This window comes from Equus caballus, chromosome 1 (assembly GCF_041296265.1).
Source record: "Equus caballus isolate H_3958 breed thoroughbred chromosome 1, TB-T2T, whole genome shotgun sequence".
Lineage (NCBI taxonomy): Eukaryota > Metazoa > Chordata > Mammalia > Perissodactyla > Equidae > Equus > Equus caballus.
The window spans coordinates 78,629,992-78,643,787 of NC_091684.1; the positions used below are offsets into that span (position 1 = coordinate 78,629,992).

Sequence of the window (13,796 nt, forward strand, 5' to 3'; positions counted from 1 at the left end):
AGGGCCCCGTGCCTCTGTCTTGGGGGAGTGAGCTCCTCCTGGAAAGGTGGCACTCAGGCAGAGGCCCAGCAGCGGGAGGTGCATTCCTGCTGGACCAGGGTGTGGAGTTGTAGCAATAAGCACTCCGCCTGTCTTTGTTTTAGGTCCAACCCGAAAGATGCCCCCCAGTGCCAGTGCCATGGACTTCTTCCAGCTCTTTGTCCCTGACAACGTCCTCAAAAACATGGTGGTGCAGACGAACATGTACGCCAAGAAGTTCCAGGAGCGGTTTGGGAGTGACAGTGCCTGGGTGGAGGTGACGCTGACAGAGATGAAGGCGTTCCTGGGCTACATGATCTCCACCAGCATTTCCCACTGCGAGTCGGTCCTCAGCATCTGGAGTGGCGGCTTCTACAGCAACCGGAGCCTCGCCCTTGTCATGAGCCAGGCCCGCTTTGAGAAGATCCTCAAGTACTTCCACGTGGTGGCCTTCCGCTCCAGCCAGACCACGCACGGCCTCTACAAGGTCCAGCCCTTCCTTGACTCCCTGCAGAATGGCTTCGACTCTGCCTTCAGGCCTTCCCAAACCCAGGTGAGGCCAGCGTACAGGGGACAGAGCTCCTCGTGCTACTCACGTTCCCTTTGCCTGGTTCGGTGGCAGTGGGAGCGGGGGGAGCAGCAGTGACCTTGGGCATCCTCCTGTTCCTGCTTGACTCTGAGGTCACTTCCAGGTTATCCCTGCATTCTCTGTTCCACCCACCCGTCTCACCCACCTCAGCTCGGAGAGAGATGGTAGATAACAGCTCCAAAACTCAGAGAAGTCAGAATTCACTGTTTTGCTCTGAACTGCAGTTTCCCTCCTCATTTCTCCTCATCCTCCCTCTCCTTTAATTACACTTTCTTTCCAAACTACAGTTTGCTCAGGCTAATGTTAATTTTTTTGTCATGTTCTCTGAGTATCTAGTCATCTGTTGATGGTGAAAGGGGCCAGTTCTCTGAGTATCTAGTCATCTGTTGATGGTGAAAGGGGCCAGAAGCCTCCCAGGGGCAGAGGGCGTGGCCTGGCATTTAAACCCTCCTCAGGCAGTTGGGTGCCTTGTGCTGGGCCCCACCCAGCACACACAGAGTAGGCAGGAGCCTTTGGACAGGGCCTTGAGAGAGCCTCAGACCTAACAGATAGTGCGCCTCATACCTTCCCAGCTTCCCTGACTGCTTCTAAAAGGCTCTGTTTGTTCATAGCCCCTGAGGCCTGGCCATCTGATGTCCGCCTGTGGCTGTTGCATTTGGCTATGGTGAGAGAGTTTCAGAATCATCCTCAAACTTGCTGTACTGGTCTAGTAAACTGAGGAGGTGGCTCCTTTCTGGAGATTTCTTCAATCTAAACTTCAAGAAGTTCTTGGCCCATGTGAGCCCAGTTTCCTTTGACCTGTTCCGTGTGGAGATAGAATTTTACTTTTATTTATACATTAAAAGAGACCCATCAGTCTGCCTCCTTGGTGCCTTTCCTTTAAGGACCTTCCCAGTAAACCTCACATCCTTTTTGACATTCCCCTCCAGATCCTCCCTAATTCCACGTCTTGCCTTCTTCTCTGCATAGCTGAAAAACCACAGAGTTTTTAGGGAGAGGATGTCACTCTATTTCAGGTCTGTGGGAGCCTTAAAGTGACCTCTGAAGTGTTCTCCCTGCTGCTCTGTGAACCTGCTGGGCTCGCCCTGACTTCCAGGTGTCTGTGATGTGCTTTCTGACTCCTAGGAAGTTTTACCTCGTCTCTCTGCCCCAGCCAGTGTGCCTGGTCTCCAGGGCCTGGTGCATGGGCCTGCATTCCCATGCTGATTCCTGTTTCCTGAGTTCCCTCCACTGTTCACCCAGCAGCTGAATGCCGTTTTGTCTTGTCTCCCAGTTGTTCCACTTGGCTTCTGACCAGGAGGTGGGGTCTTTTAGGGACACAAGCCCACCTTACCACAGGCCTTGCAGGACCAACTACAGGGCTGAGTGCATTACTTTTTGTTTCACTGAATATTTGCTTGGTTGAAAATGATTCGAACCAGAGACATGTTGGCTGAGTGCAAGGAAGAAAAGTAATATTCTGACCATCCATGGGGTGAGACCTCTGAAGAGCTGATGGAGAGGGCTATGATCTTGCTATGCCTAGGTGTCTCTCAGGAATCAAACAACCAGCTGTTTGGATGACTGATATTTAACAGAGATCAGGTTGCTGAGAGTCCTTCCTGTCCCTAGACTAGGGGAGCCGCATCTGTGATTATACTAATCTTTGCTGCCTGCCTGCCATGTGCCAGCCCTGTGCTGTCTGTCTGCTGGAGCTGCAGTATCAGGTACCAGAGACCTAAATCCGGGATGGTCACCATGCCTCGTGTGTCCCCTGGGTCTGGAGTGGCTCACGGGTACACTGCAGTGCCCACTAGCAAATTCTGAGGTTTGTAGGCTCACCCCTCCCAGCCCCGGGTAGAGGTGCCCTGAGAGGGCCCAGCAGCATCCCTGGGTGGGTAGTAACTAGACTGCGGGTCTGTGGTTGGGCAGTATCCAAGGGGCAGCTCTGCCTTCTCCATGTATGGTCCAGATGGCAGTGGGTGGGTAGGAGGTGAAGGCAGGGCCAGGGAGACCTTGGAGAGAAGGTCACTTTGTTCCTGCTCTGACATCTTTTCTTTGCTTCTAGTTGATAAGGCTGAGGGAAGACAAGCCTAAAATGAGGCTCAGTTTGAGGAAAGCCTCCCTGGTCATATTGGGATTTTCTGTCTCTTCCCTTTTTTCCTTTTTTTCCTTTGTATTTAATGTTTATTTTTACCTTTGTGTTTGTGAAGTTATGTTTTCTTTTTGCTACCCTTTCTACCCAGTGCCCTATGTGTGGATCAGGATGCCAGCAGGAAACAAATGCTGTACTCCAGCAGGGCAGGTGGTGAGAATTAAATGCAGGGGCTGTGGACAGGGGTGTGATGGGGGTTCAGGGAAGTTACCAGAGTGGTGCAGCAGCCCAGGTTAACAGTAGTGGGAAGCAGATATCAGCCCTGAGCCAAGGAGAGGGAGCGTGCCTAGGAGCAGTGAAGACCACAGCCCGGGGAGAGGCTGGATAGCACGGGCAGGCAGGGCTCTCCCATCTCTTGCTTATGCCTCCCACTTGACCAAACAAGCCAGACCCTGGGGGCCTGGATGGTGCATTTGATAGAGGGTGTCCTCCAGGCCACAGCACAGGGTAGGAAGGGTGGAAAGTGTGTCTTGGAGCAAACGGTAACCAGTATACTCCACCCGACCGACAGGCACAGGAGGCAGAGGGAAGGTCAGAGGTCACATGGACCATTTTCCAGTTGGCAGATGAAATTTACTTTTCTTCCGTCTTCCCTCTTCCTCCTGACTCTGGACCCTGTTGAGCAGTTGTGTGTCAGTGGACAGGAGCAGGGTGAACTACAGGAGGTGGAGTGATAAGCTGCAGGGTGGGACTGATTTCTAACAGGATTAGGCTTTCATGGTGGCTGGGGGTTCCTGGAGGCCATTGTGCCCCTGCCCTCGCAGATAAGCAGCTTGACCTCTGTACACTGGAAAGCACTCGCCTTTCTGTGTGGAGAAAAACCTGAACTTCCCAGGGGCTTGCGTGGGGAGCTTTTTCCTTTGGCCCCCAGCATCAGCCACATTATGCTTGCTTCCTGCATTTATTCTCTCTTGAAAGCTGCGTCTGCCTCTTAGAGAAAGAAGAGGGCTCCTCTTCTAATCCTTGATTGGAGAAGCTGGAAGCTCTAAAGGTTTCCTGGTTTTCCAGCTTTGCCTCTCCATAAGAGTCCCTCTTTGGGCTCTGGAACATTTCATTCAAGGAGATGAGGACTGAGCAGTGAGTTAGTTTACAGGTTGCCCTCTGCAGCCCTGAAGCATCAGGGCTCCTCTGAAGAGTCTTCATTTCTGCTTGTTGAGACCAGTGGCAACAGTTCTTGTTCTGTCCCTCCATCAGATATGTTGGATGGATTTGCTCCAGACTCCCACGAGTTGCTCTACACCCTGCTCCTACACGTTTCACCCATCAACACACAGCGCATTCGCCTTGAAAACTTGCACCCATCCCCTCTCCCTTGCAATCTCTGGAGCCTTTTTATTCCAGCAAATGTGACCCTTTGGAATGAGTTTAGAACTTTTACAAGGTCTTCAGAGGGCTCCCAGAATCTGACGGTAACCCAAACAGCCATGTGTACATGTGCATGTGAGTTTATTCACAAATACAAAATGGGAGATACTGCACTTCCTCAAAGCTGGGGACAGATTAATTAGAGGAGTATTTTTGAGGAGGGATTATGCAAGTAAATAAGTGGATGCTTTCTCCCCCACTGTAACGACTGCCACACCCCAAAATGAGCTTGTCACACACAGACGGGGACTAGGGAAATGCAACTGGGTAACAGGGAAACGCTGACCAGCATGCAGCTGGAGGAGAGAGAAGTGGTTTTCTGGCAGGCATAGTTTGTGGAGTTCTGGAGAGCACACTGCTCGGTGCTGAGTTTAGTAATGACCCCTTCAGAATTCATTTAATGATGATAGAAAAGAGGAAAAAACTTTAGGGCCAGAAATTCTTGCTGGTCCTTTTGATGTGGTGAGGCATATCATTAAATATAAATTTGCAGCTGATTATATGTTAAATACAAGTGGAGTAGAGGTTCTTGGCTTTCTGAAGATGTGCGTGAGAGGGCAGCTTCATGTACTGTGCCCTTGGAGGTAAGTGGAACACACCTCTTTAGCAGAGGTAATCGGGCAGCTACAAGCAGGCAGCAAAAGCACTCCTTTATGTCCTCTGTTCCTTTCCCTTCTGCTCCTTTCTCCGCCGTGTGTGAGACTTGTCCATTTTGCTAGAGTGGTTCCAAATGGGGCTTTGAATGTTTTATGAGCCAGACAGAGCCAATAAGCCCGAGAAGCAGGCATGAGGGCCTGGGGTGGCACCACTGCCAGGCAGCTTCTCAGCCCCCCTTCATGGGCACAAGACTGGAGAGGCCGGCTTAATGTCCCCATACTTGCAACAACAAAATACTGAGGGGCCAGTATATACAACTAAGACTGAAGACTCCAAGGCTGTTATCTTTTTTACATGGAATCCAAGGTAGCATTAATGGAAGAATGGAGGGATACTGTCCAAATCACCATCACTAAGTATTATGCTGCATTCTGCCCTTGTCAGACCATGTTCTGACATTGCCTGGGAGCTTGTTGGAAATGCAGAAACTCAGGCCCTGCCCCAAACCTATGGATCAGAAAATGCATTTAGTAACATCTCTGGTGACTAGTTTGTTCATTAAAGCTTGAAAAGCACTGATAGAGAGCAGGAGTTGGTATACTTTTTCTGTCAGTGGCCACATAGTAAATGTTTTAGACTGTGTGGGCCATATGGTCTCTGTTACAGCCTGTCGGTTCTGCTATTGTGGCCAGAAGGCAACCATCAACAATATATAAGTGAATGAGTGTTGCAGGTTCTAATAAAACTTTAGTTACAACAGGTGATGGGCCAGACTAGACTGTAGTTTGCTGGCCCCTGATCTAGAGCATTGTGCAGAGTTCTCGGAATCCTATCATTTCCCACACTTTGTTTTACTGCACTACATTCATAATGAAGCTTGACATAAGATTGGGGAGGGAACTATAACAGATTCCAAAAATTTAGCCTAAAGTCTCCCCACAAAAGCATTAGCTTAAAGAAACAAAACTTTGAATACCCTTGGAGCCTATTTTTGTTACGCCATTTCTTTTTACTTTATTGTCTTGTCATTAAGAAGTCCTGTAACCATGTTATCAAGAAGTTGAAAAAGGCGAAGTAAGTGTAAGATTGCCTTGGGACTCCCATGTCAGAAAGGACCTGAGCACCTGCAGGAGAGCCCCAGACTGGGCCGCAGCATCAGGGAACTAGGTAATTTCAGGAATGATTTTTAAAAAGAGAATATTCAGCCTGGGAAAACCAAGGCTGTGGGCCAACGTGAGAGCTGTCTTGAATACCTAAAGAAATAGCGTGTGTTTTTCTTTGTTTCTCTCAGGGGCATAGGTCAGACCAATAGGTTGAGGTTAAATTTAGGTCAGCATAGAGTTGGTGAGGAAAAGAGCTTTTTAGCAGTTGGAACCATCAATGGAAAGGTTTTCCTTGAAAAGAAGTGGGCACTCACCACCAGGCATGTCCAGCTAAAGGTCAGGAGCACTGCTGGAGATCACTCTACCAAGTGAGAGTTTGGACTGAGGACCTTACGTCAGTGGTGATGATAATAATAATTTCCATTTACTAAATACCCGTTCTATGTCGGGGCTTGTGCTAAGTGCTTTGTATCCAGTTTCTTAGTTAATCCTCTCCAAAACACTGGTGTAGATATTGATATACCCTTTTATAGACGAGGAGACTCAGAACCAGAAAGGTAAAGTAATTTAGCCAAGGTCACACAGCTGATCAAAGGCATACTAGATTTGAGCCCAAATCTGGTAACCCCCTGAGCTCACACTGCCTTCCATAAGATTCTCTGCTTTTTCATTCCTGGCAGGTGCTACATGAACCCCTGATTGACGAGGACCCTGTGTTCATTGCTACATGCACAGAGCGGGAACTGCGAAAGAGGAAAAAGCGGAAATTCAGCCTCTGGGTCAGGCAGTGTTCTTCCACTGGCTTCATCATCCAGGTGAGCCCTGGGCTGGGCCCGGGGAGGCCAAGGGAAGACAGTCAAGGGACCTCAGCTCATTTGGTATCTGATGAACCTGCTCACCCACCTTTTCACTGTAGCTCACCCAAATGTTCCGGCTGAGGCTGGGGCTGGGCTGCTCCCCTCCTCACTGGGGCAGTGGGTGGCCGGCACTGCTCCTGCACGTTCTTCCTCCCCACTCCAGCCCCTCTGGTTAAATAACAGCAGTAAACACTGATCAAGGCTCAGGCCCTCACAGAGGCTTCATGGAAACAGTGGGTCACAAGAGGTGACTGCCATCTCTCTTGAGAGCAGGCTGTGTGGCAGTCTCAGAAGGCCCCCTCACCTGGCAGGTATCTGTCCTACCTTCCAGTCCCAAGGACGTCTTCTTCACAGGCCACCAACAGCCAGCTGGTTAAGGTAGTCTGTCAGGAGCATGGCCCTTTGAGCCAGAATGGCTACCTGCTCACTGGCTCTGCTCTGCTCCAGGCAGACACAGGCATGTATTTCAGAAGAGGTGGCCAAGCTCTGCTCCAGGAAGAGTGTCAGATGTTGAGCTGCTAGGAGCAGCCAGGGTACAGAAGGTTCAAAAGGAGAAGGTGGGGCTGGCAGAAACCAGAATGTGGCACCTAAGTGACAGCTTATGGCTTGGGCTGGCATCTCCTGCCATGCTGCTTGACACCTTCCCTCATTAGTCAGGTCTGCTAGCCTTGTGGTTACAGCTGACCCCGCCTCACTACACTTGCCTGGCTGCAGCCCCAGGCTCAAGGCACAGGGTTTTTGCACTCCCTTCTTCCCCTGAACTAGAGAAGGATTCATAGAAGGATTCAGCTGAGCATCTTACCACCACGTCTGCTCAGAGCCGCAGCAAGGAAAGTACACCTGCTCCAGGTAGATGTCTCTGCTCAGAAGCACCATCCCACTCTCTCACTGCAGGACTGCGGGGACCTTCAGGTTTGGCTGGGACCAGGATTTCCGGCTGGATGCTGGGCTTGAGTCTGCTCACACACAGGCTTCAGGCAGTTGCCAGAGTGGACCGATCCCAGAGCAGGTTTTCAGTCTGCATGTGTAGCCTGGGGCCTCTGTCCCTGCACAGCCTCCAGTGGCCCTTGCCACCTCTATAGTGTCCTTTGCAGTGATACTGCCATGGGGACAGGGGAGTCAGGTTCACTTTATCTAACCCCTCTTGAAGAATAGTCATTCTGTTACTTATTTATTTATTTGCGAATAAATGCTTATTGAGTACCTGTTACCTGCAGCATTGTGCCAGGCACTGCAGTATGAGAGCATGGTCCTGCCTTCTCGGGGACCTGCTTGTGTAGCTTTTGAATAAATGTTGCATGTGGGTTCTGTGTGCATCTAGCATCATTTCATTTTTGCTGTAAACTTGATGAGTAGCTAGGAATCATATTCATTACCTGGAAAGACCCTGAGTCTCTCTCTCTCTCAATGTACCTATAAAATCTATAAAATAAAAAGTTTGGTACCTTGAAGTTTCCTTTATTTCTAAAACTCTTTGATTCTAAGAGGTTTTGCAGCAGCATGCAGGTTTGGATTTAGAAGCCAGAATTGAAGCTGGCAGCTCCCAATCAAAAGCAATCTACCTCTCCAGGGGCAGCCTCTAAAGCAGCTGTGCACACCCGTGCTCAGGAGAACAGTCACCCTTCAGCTGCAGGCTGTCCCATGGCAGGGGTGGAACAAGAAGCTTCTCACCTCTGCAGTTCATCTTTGTTCCTAGGTCCGGTTGAAGGTGCCTATGGTGGGCAGCAAAGCAGCGAGGGGACAACTCTGCTTGTGAGGAGCCAGGAGGCACTGAAAAGGAGCCACACAGCCAGGGGACAGTTGTCTTTTTAGTGTCATGTCCTTGTTCTTGGTTCTCCTGGCCTTAATCCTGGTCTGACAGCTTTTGAAAGGGAGCAGTCTGGGCTAGTCCATGGCGTGAGAAGCACAGGGCAGAGTAGTGCCTTACATCCTAAGAGCGCTCACTTCTGTATCTCCTCAGTTCTTACATCAGCCTGTGAGGTGCGAGGGTCAGCAGTATTTATCCCCGTTTCCCAGATGGGTGCCGTGGGTTCACAGAGGTTCCTGCTGGTCAGCACAGACCCAGCACTGACTGTGGCTTCTGTCCTATGACCCTAGGCTACCCCTTCTCTCCTTAGTCCTGAGGGGCAGCAACAGTCCCAGCTCTATGTGCCTTTTGTGTCCTTGTCTATAGAGAGTATGGGGTAAATTTTTCAGTGAGGTCCCTTCTGTTGCAAGATTCTATGATTCTCCCTTTTGTAAATGTCACACGTGGGGTCATATACACAAGAACGTTTTCTTAATTTTAGTTTGTCAGATCCGTTGTTCTTCTAAATGACTTTTCACCAGGGAAGCCCAGTTGCTAAGTCTCAAAGAGACTGACCAACCTGCTGCCTGAATGGCCTTTTGCCATTCTGCTGTCCTCTCACTGGCAGCAGAGTCTGCCCACCCTTCCCAGTTCTGTGGTTGGCCATTTGTTTTGCTTTGGTCAGTGGCATGCAGGCAGATGTGATGCATGAAGAGATTGGAAGGTCGTCTCCGCAGTTCTTTGGCCTGTCTGCCGTGACGATGAGAGAATGTCCAGGCCAGATCACTGAGGCCTGAAAACCCACGAGCTAGTAACAGTTATTACGTGCCACTGAGCTTTTGTGGTCATTCCTTACGCGTTGACAGAATTGGCCCAGGGGCCTACTGGTTAGGGTCTGCAAAGCTGGGCAGATGACTTTCTTTTGGTTATTCCATCATGGACTAAGCTGATAGCTTGAAGGGACAGTGAATTTCCAGGAGAGACCAAGGTCTTGTTTCAGCTTTGCTAGCTGGACTGCATCCTTCTGAAGTACAGCTGGGCGAGGATTAGCTCCACTTGAAAGAGTCTAGATGAACGGGTAAATGAGAAAAAGAAATTCCAAATTGGGTAGTAATTTCTCAAGTGGTCCAAGAAAAGGTCAGTGAAAAAGCTGATCAGGAGCTCAGTGCAGCCAGCTTGTCTCATCTGCGCCTCAGAGGTGGCAAGTTTATCTCCACAAGGGCATCTGGACGAGGGGAGAAGGCCAGCAGCTAGACAAAAATAATGCTAATGCTGATGGTCTTTAGAAGAACTTCAGTTTTCTCAGTATTTTTATAGGTTTAATGGTGTTGAATTCATTTGAAGGGAAATCTTAGAATCAGAAGAAAGTGGTTCAAAGTCCTATGTGAAGAGAATATAGAGAGGTATGTGGTAGAATGGGAATAAGAGGAAGAGAATAAGGGATTAATGTCTTTCATTTCTGAGAGTGCAAGAGGGAGGGAGTAAAAACTTTCCAGGACAAAGATGCATCAGATGAGCTCTGGTCACTACAGAGTGAGTCAGACCCCCAGGTAAATGCCCTTCTGCTCTGTAACGTGGTGCTGCCTTATCTATCCTGAGCTCTCTCCCAGTTCTCCTTCCAGCAACCTCTTACAGGAGGCACCAGCTCAGCTTGGTGGGCCTGGTCTCCCACTTGGCATTTGTAGAGCTGTCCTGTGGGACTGCTTACCTTAAAAGTCCTTCGATCCAAAATGTCTATCTTGGTGTTTCGCTGTGCACCAAATACTTGAAAAGGAATCAGTATGTGAAGATGCCAACCTGCAGTGCTCAAGGCCTAAGAGATGATCAAATGAGGCCATTCCAATGAAAAGAAAGCTAGGGTAGTGCTACTTATATCAGACAAAATAGACCTTAAAACAAAAACGGTAACAGAAGGAGTGACATCGGTGTCATGGTTGAGTGAGCTTGCCCGGGACTCTCTCCCCTCCAACACACAACAAAAAGGAGCAACCATATTCCAACAGAAAATACCCAAATAGCACAGGAATCCGTGGAGAGTCATGACAGCCAAACGACGGAGGGTGGAGAGGTTGGAGCCCCCCTTGGAGGAGCTGGAACGGGATAAGAGAGAACTTTGCTCCCTTAGCAGTCTGCAGTTGCTACCGCGGGAGGCTCCATGAGGGAAGGAGTGGGGGAGGGGTCACGCGTCCACAGGTTCGCCCAGGACTCCCTAGCGCCCTTGCAGCCTAGAGGGAAGTCCTCTAATGGGGTCAAAACTTTCGTGTGGGGGTGACCTCATCAAGCCAAGACCCCAGGAGACCAGATAGTGAGAGCTGATGGGGAAACCTGGGACTGCGCACAAGAGAAAGTACCATCTCGGCTAACGGTGGAGGGATAAGAATACGCAGCTCTTGACCCCTATCCAGTGGCGATAGGCTGTAACTGCAACCGAATAATATCACAGTGGGAAAAACCCATACTTCCAGGATCAATCAGTTCATCAAAACTCCAGACCAGCAAGAAAACAAATACCCAGAATTCTGTCCTGAGGACTCAGAAATGAGTAAACTAAACGACAGTGAATTCAGAATAGCTATTGTCAAAAAACTGAATGAGATAAAAAAGAATATAGAGAAACACTTCAACGAGTTCAGGAGCTACTTCACAAAAGAGATTGAAACTATAAAAAAGAATCAGAAATACTAGAGATGAAAGACACAGTGGAAGAGATAAAAAAAATACAGATTCCCTGAATGCTCATGTGAACACTATAGAGGAGCGAATCAGCATAATCGAAGATAGACATGTTGAATTGTTCCAGACAGGGGAGGAGAGAGAACTGAGACTAAAAAGAAATGAAGAAAGTCTCTGAGAAATATCTGACTCAATGAGGAAATGCAACATAAGAATTATAGGTCTCCAAGAAGGTGAAGAGAAGGAGAATGGAGCAGAAAGTGTGCTCAAAGAAATAATAGCAGAGAACTTCCCAAATCTAGGGAATGAGAGGGAAATGTGTGTGGAGGAAGCTTTCAGATATCCTAGATTTGTCAATGTAAAAAGACCTACTGCAAGACATATATTTGTAAAACTGGCAAAATGAATGACAAAGAATTCTCAGGGCAGCAAGGCAGAAGAAAATAACCTGCAAAGGAACCCCTATCAGACTTTCAGCAGATTTCTCTGCAGAAACGTTAAAAGCTAGGACAGAATGGAATGACATATTCAAAACTTTAAAGGATAAAAATCTTCAGCCAAGAATACTCTATCCAGCAAAAATATCCTTCAGATATGAGGGAGAAATTAAATCTTTCCCAGACAAACAAAAGCTAAGGGACTTCATAGCCACGAGATCCCCACCCCCAGAGGAAATCCTCAAGAAGACCCTCATAGCTGAAAAAAGAAAAAAAGGGAGAAAAGGATCACAAAACACAGAGTAAGGAGACAAATAGAATCAGAATAGGATGGCGAATATTCAACTATAGCATTAGGCTAAAGGGAAGGAAAACACCAAAAACAGAGACAATCTTGTCACTTTAACCACAAACTCACAACTCAAGTTGGAAAACGTGAGAATAATAGGAGGAGAGGAGGAAAGGGACAGAATCAGTTTAGACTAAGGAAGTAAGAGGCCATCAGAAAATGGACTATGTTATGCACGAGATTCTGAATACAAACTTCAGGGTAGCCACTAAACTAAAAAGCAGAACAGAGGCACAAAAAGTAAATAAGGAAATAACTAAGAAACACGGCATAAGAAACTGCAGAAGTTAATGGGTAGACCAAAACACACAGAACAAGAAACAAAGGAAATGCAGGAAAACCAGAAAACGGGTGACAGAATGACAGCATTAAGCCCTCATACATCAGTAATCACCCTCAATGTAAACGGATTGAACTCTCCAGTAAAAAGACACAGAGTGGCAAGATGGATTAAAGAACAAGATCCAATGATTTGTTGCCTCCAGGAAACACATCTCAGCTCCAATGACAAATACAGGCTGACAGTGAAGGGATAGAAGATGATACTCCAAGCTAATGGCAAACAAAAGAAAGCAGGTGTCACAATACTTATATCAGATGAGGTAGACTTCAAGATAAATCAGGTAAAGAGACACAAAGAGAGGCAATATAATGATCAAAAGAACACTCCATCAAGAAGAAATAACGCTTATAAATATCTATGCACCCAATACAGGAGCACCAAAGTTCATAAAGCAACTATTAACAAACCTAAAAGAAGATAGGAAAAATAAAACAATAATAGTAGGGGACCTCAACACCCCATTCACATCATTGGACAGATCATCCAGACAGAAAATCAACAAGGAAACAGTGGAATTAAACGAAAAGCTAAAACAATTGGACTTATTTGACACAAATAGAACACTCCACCCAAAAACAGCATAATATACATTCTTCTCAAGTGTGCAGGGAACATTTTCAATGATAGACCATATGTTGTGAAATAAGGCAAGCCTCTATAAATTTAAAAACATTGGAATAATAACAAGCATCTTCTCCAATCATAATGCTATAAAGCTAGAAATTAGTTATGAGAAAAAAGCTGAGAAAGGGACAAAGATGTGGAGACTAAACAATATGCTCTTGAACAAGCAATAGATATTGAAGAAATTAAAGAAGAAATCAAAAAATATCTGGAGACAAATGAAAATGGTAACATGCCTTACCAGCTCATGTGGGATACAGCAAAAGCTGTATTAAGAGGGAAATTCATTGCAATACAGGCACACCTTAACAAACAAGAAAAATCCCAAATAAGCAATCTCAAATTACACCTAACTGAATTAGAAAAAAGAAGAACAAACAAAGCCGTAAGTCAGCAGAAGGAGAGATAATAAAAATCAGAGCAGAAATAAATGCTATTGAAACAAAAAATGCAGTAGAAAAAGATCAGTGAAACAAAGAGCTGGTTCTTTGAGAAGATAAATAAAATTGACAAGCCCCTAGCCAGACTTGCAAAGAAAAGAGAAAGCTCAAATAAACAAAATCAAAAATGAAAGAGGAGAAATAACAACAGATTCCACAGAAATACAATGGATTGTAGGAGAATACTACGAAAAACTATATGCCAACAAAATGTCTAACCTGGGGGCTGGCCCGTGGCCGAGTGGTTAAGTTCGCGTGCTCCGCTGCAGGCGGCCCAGTGTTTCGTTGGTTCGAATCCTGGGCACGGACATGGCACTGCTCATCAAACCACGCTGAGGCAGCGTCCCACATGCCACAACTAGAAGGACCCACAACAAAGAATATACAACTATGTACCGGGGGGCTTTGGGGAGAAAAAGGAAAAAAATAAAATCTTTAAAAAAAAAAAAAAAAAGTCTAACCTGGAGGAAATGGATAAATT

At 47.1% G+C, this 13,796-nt stretch overlaps 1 protein-coding gene across 3 annotated transcripts in view; it reads left to right on the forward strand.

Annotated features, from left to right (window-relative positions):
- Positions 1-13,796, forward strand: part of PGBD5 (piggyBac transposable element derived 5) — a 144,796-nt gene that overhangs the window by 65,299 nt on the left and 65,701 nt on the right. For all 3 annotated transcript variants that reach the window (XR_011423501.1, XR_002809418.2, XM_023646259.2), the window contains exons 2-3: positions 144-571; positions 6,487-6,621. Coding sequence is in view for 1 of the 3 variants with exons in the window: in XM_023646259.2 (XP_023502027.1) it covers positions 144-571; positions 6,487-6,621 (563 nt within the window). In the remaining 2 variants the exon portion in view is untranslated. The remainder of the gene's footprint in view (positions 1-143; positions 572-6,486; positions 6,622-13,796) is intronic.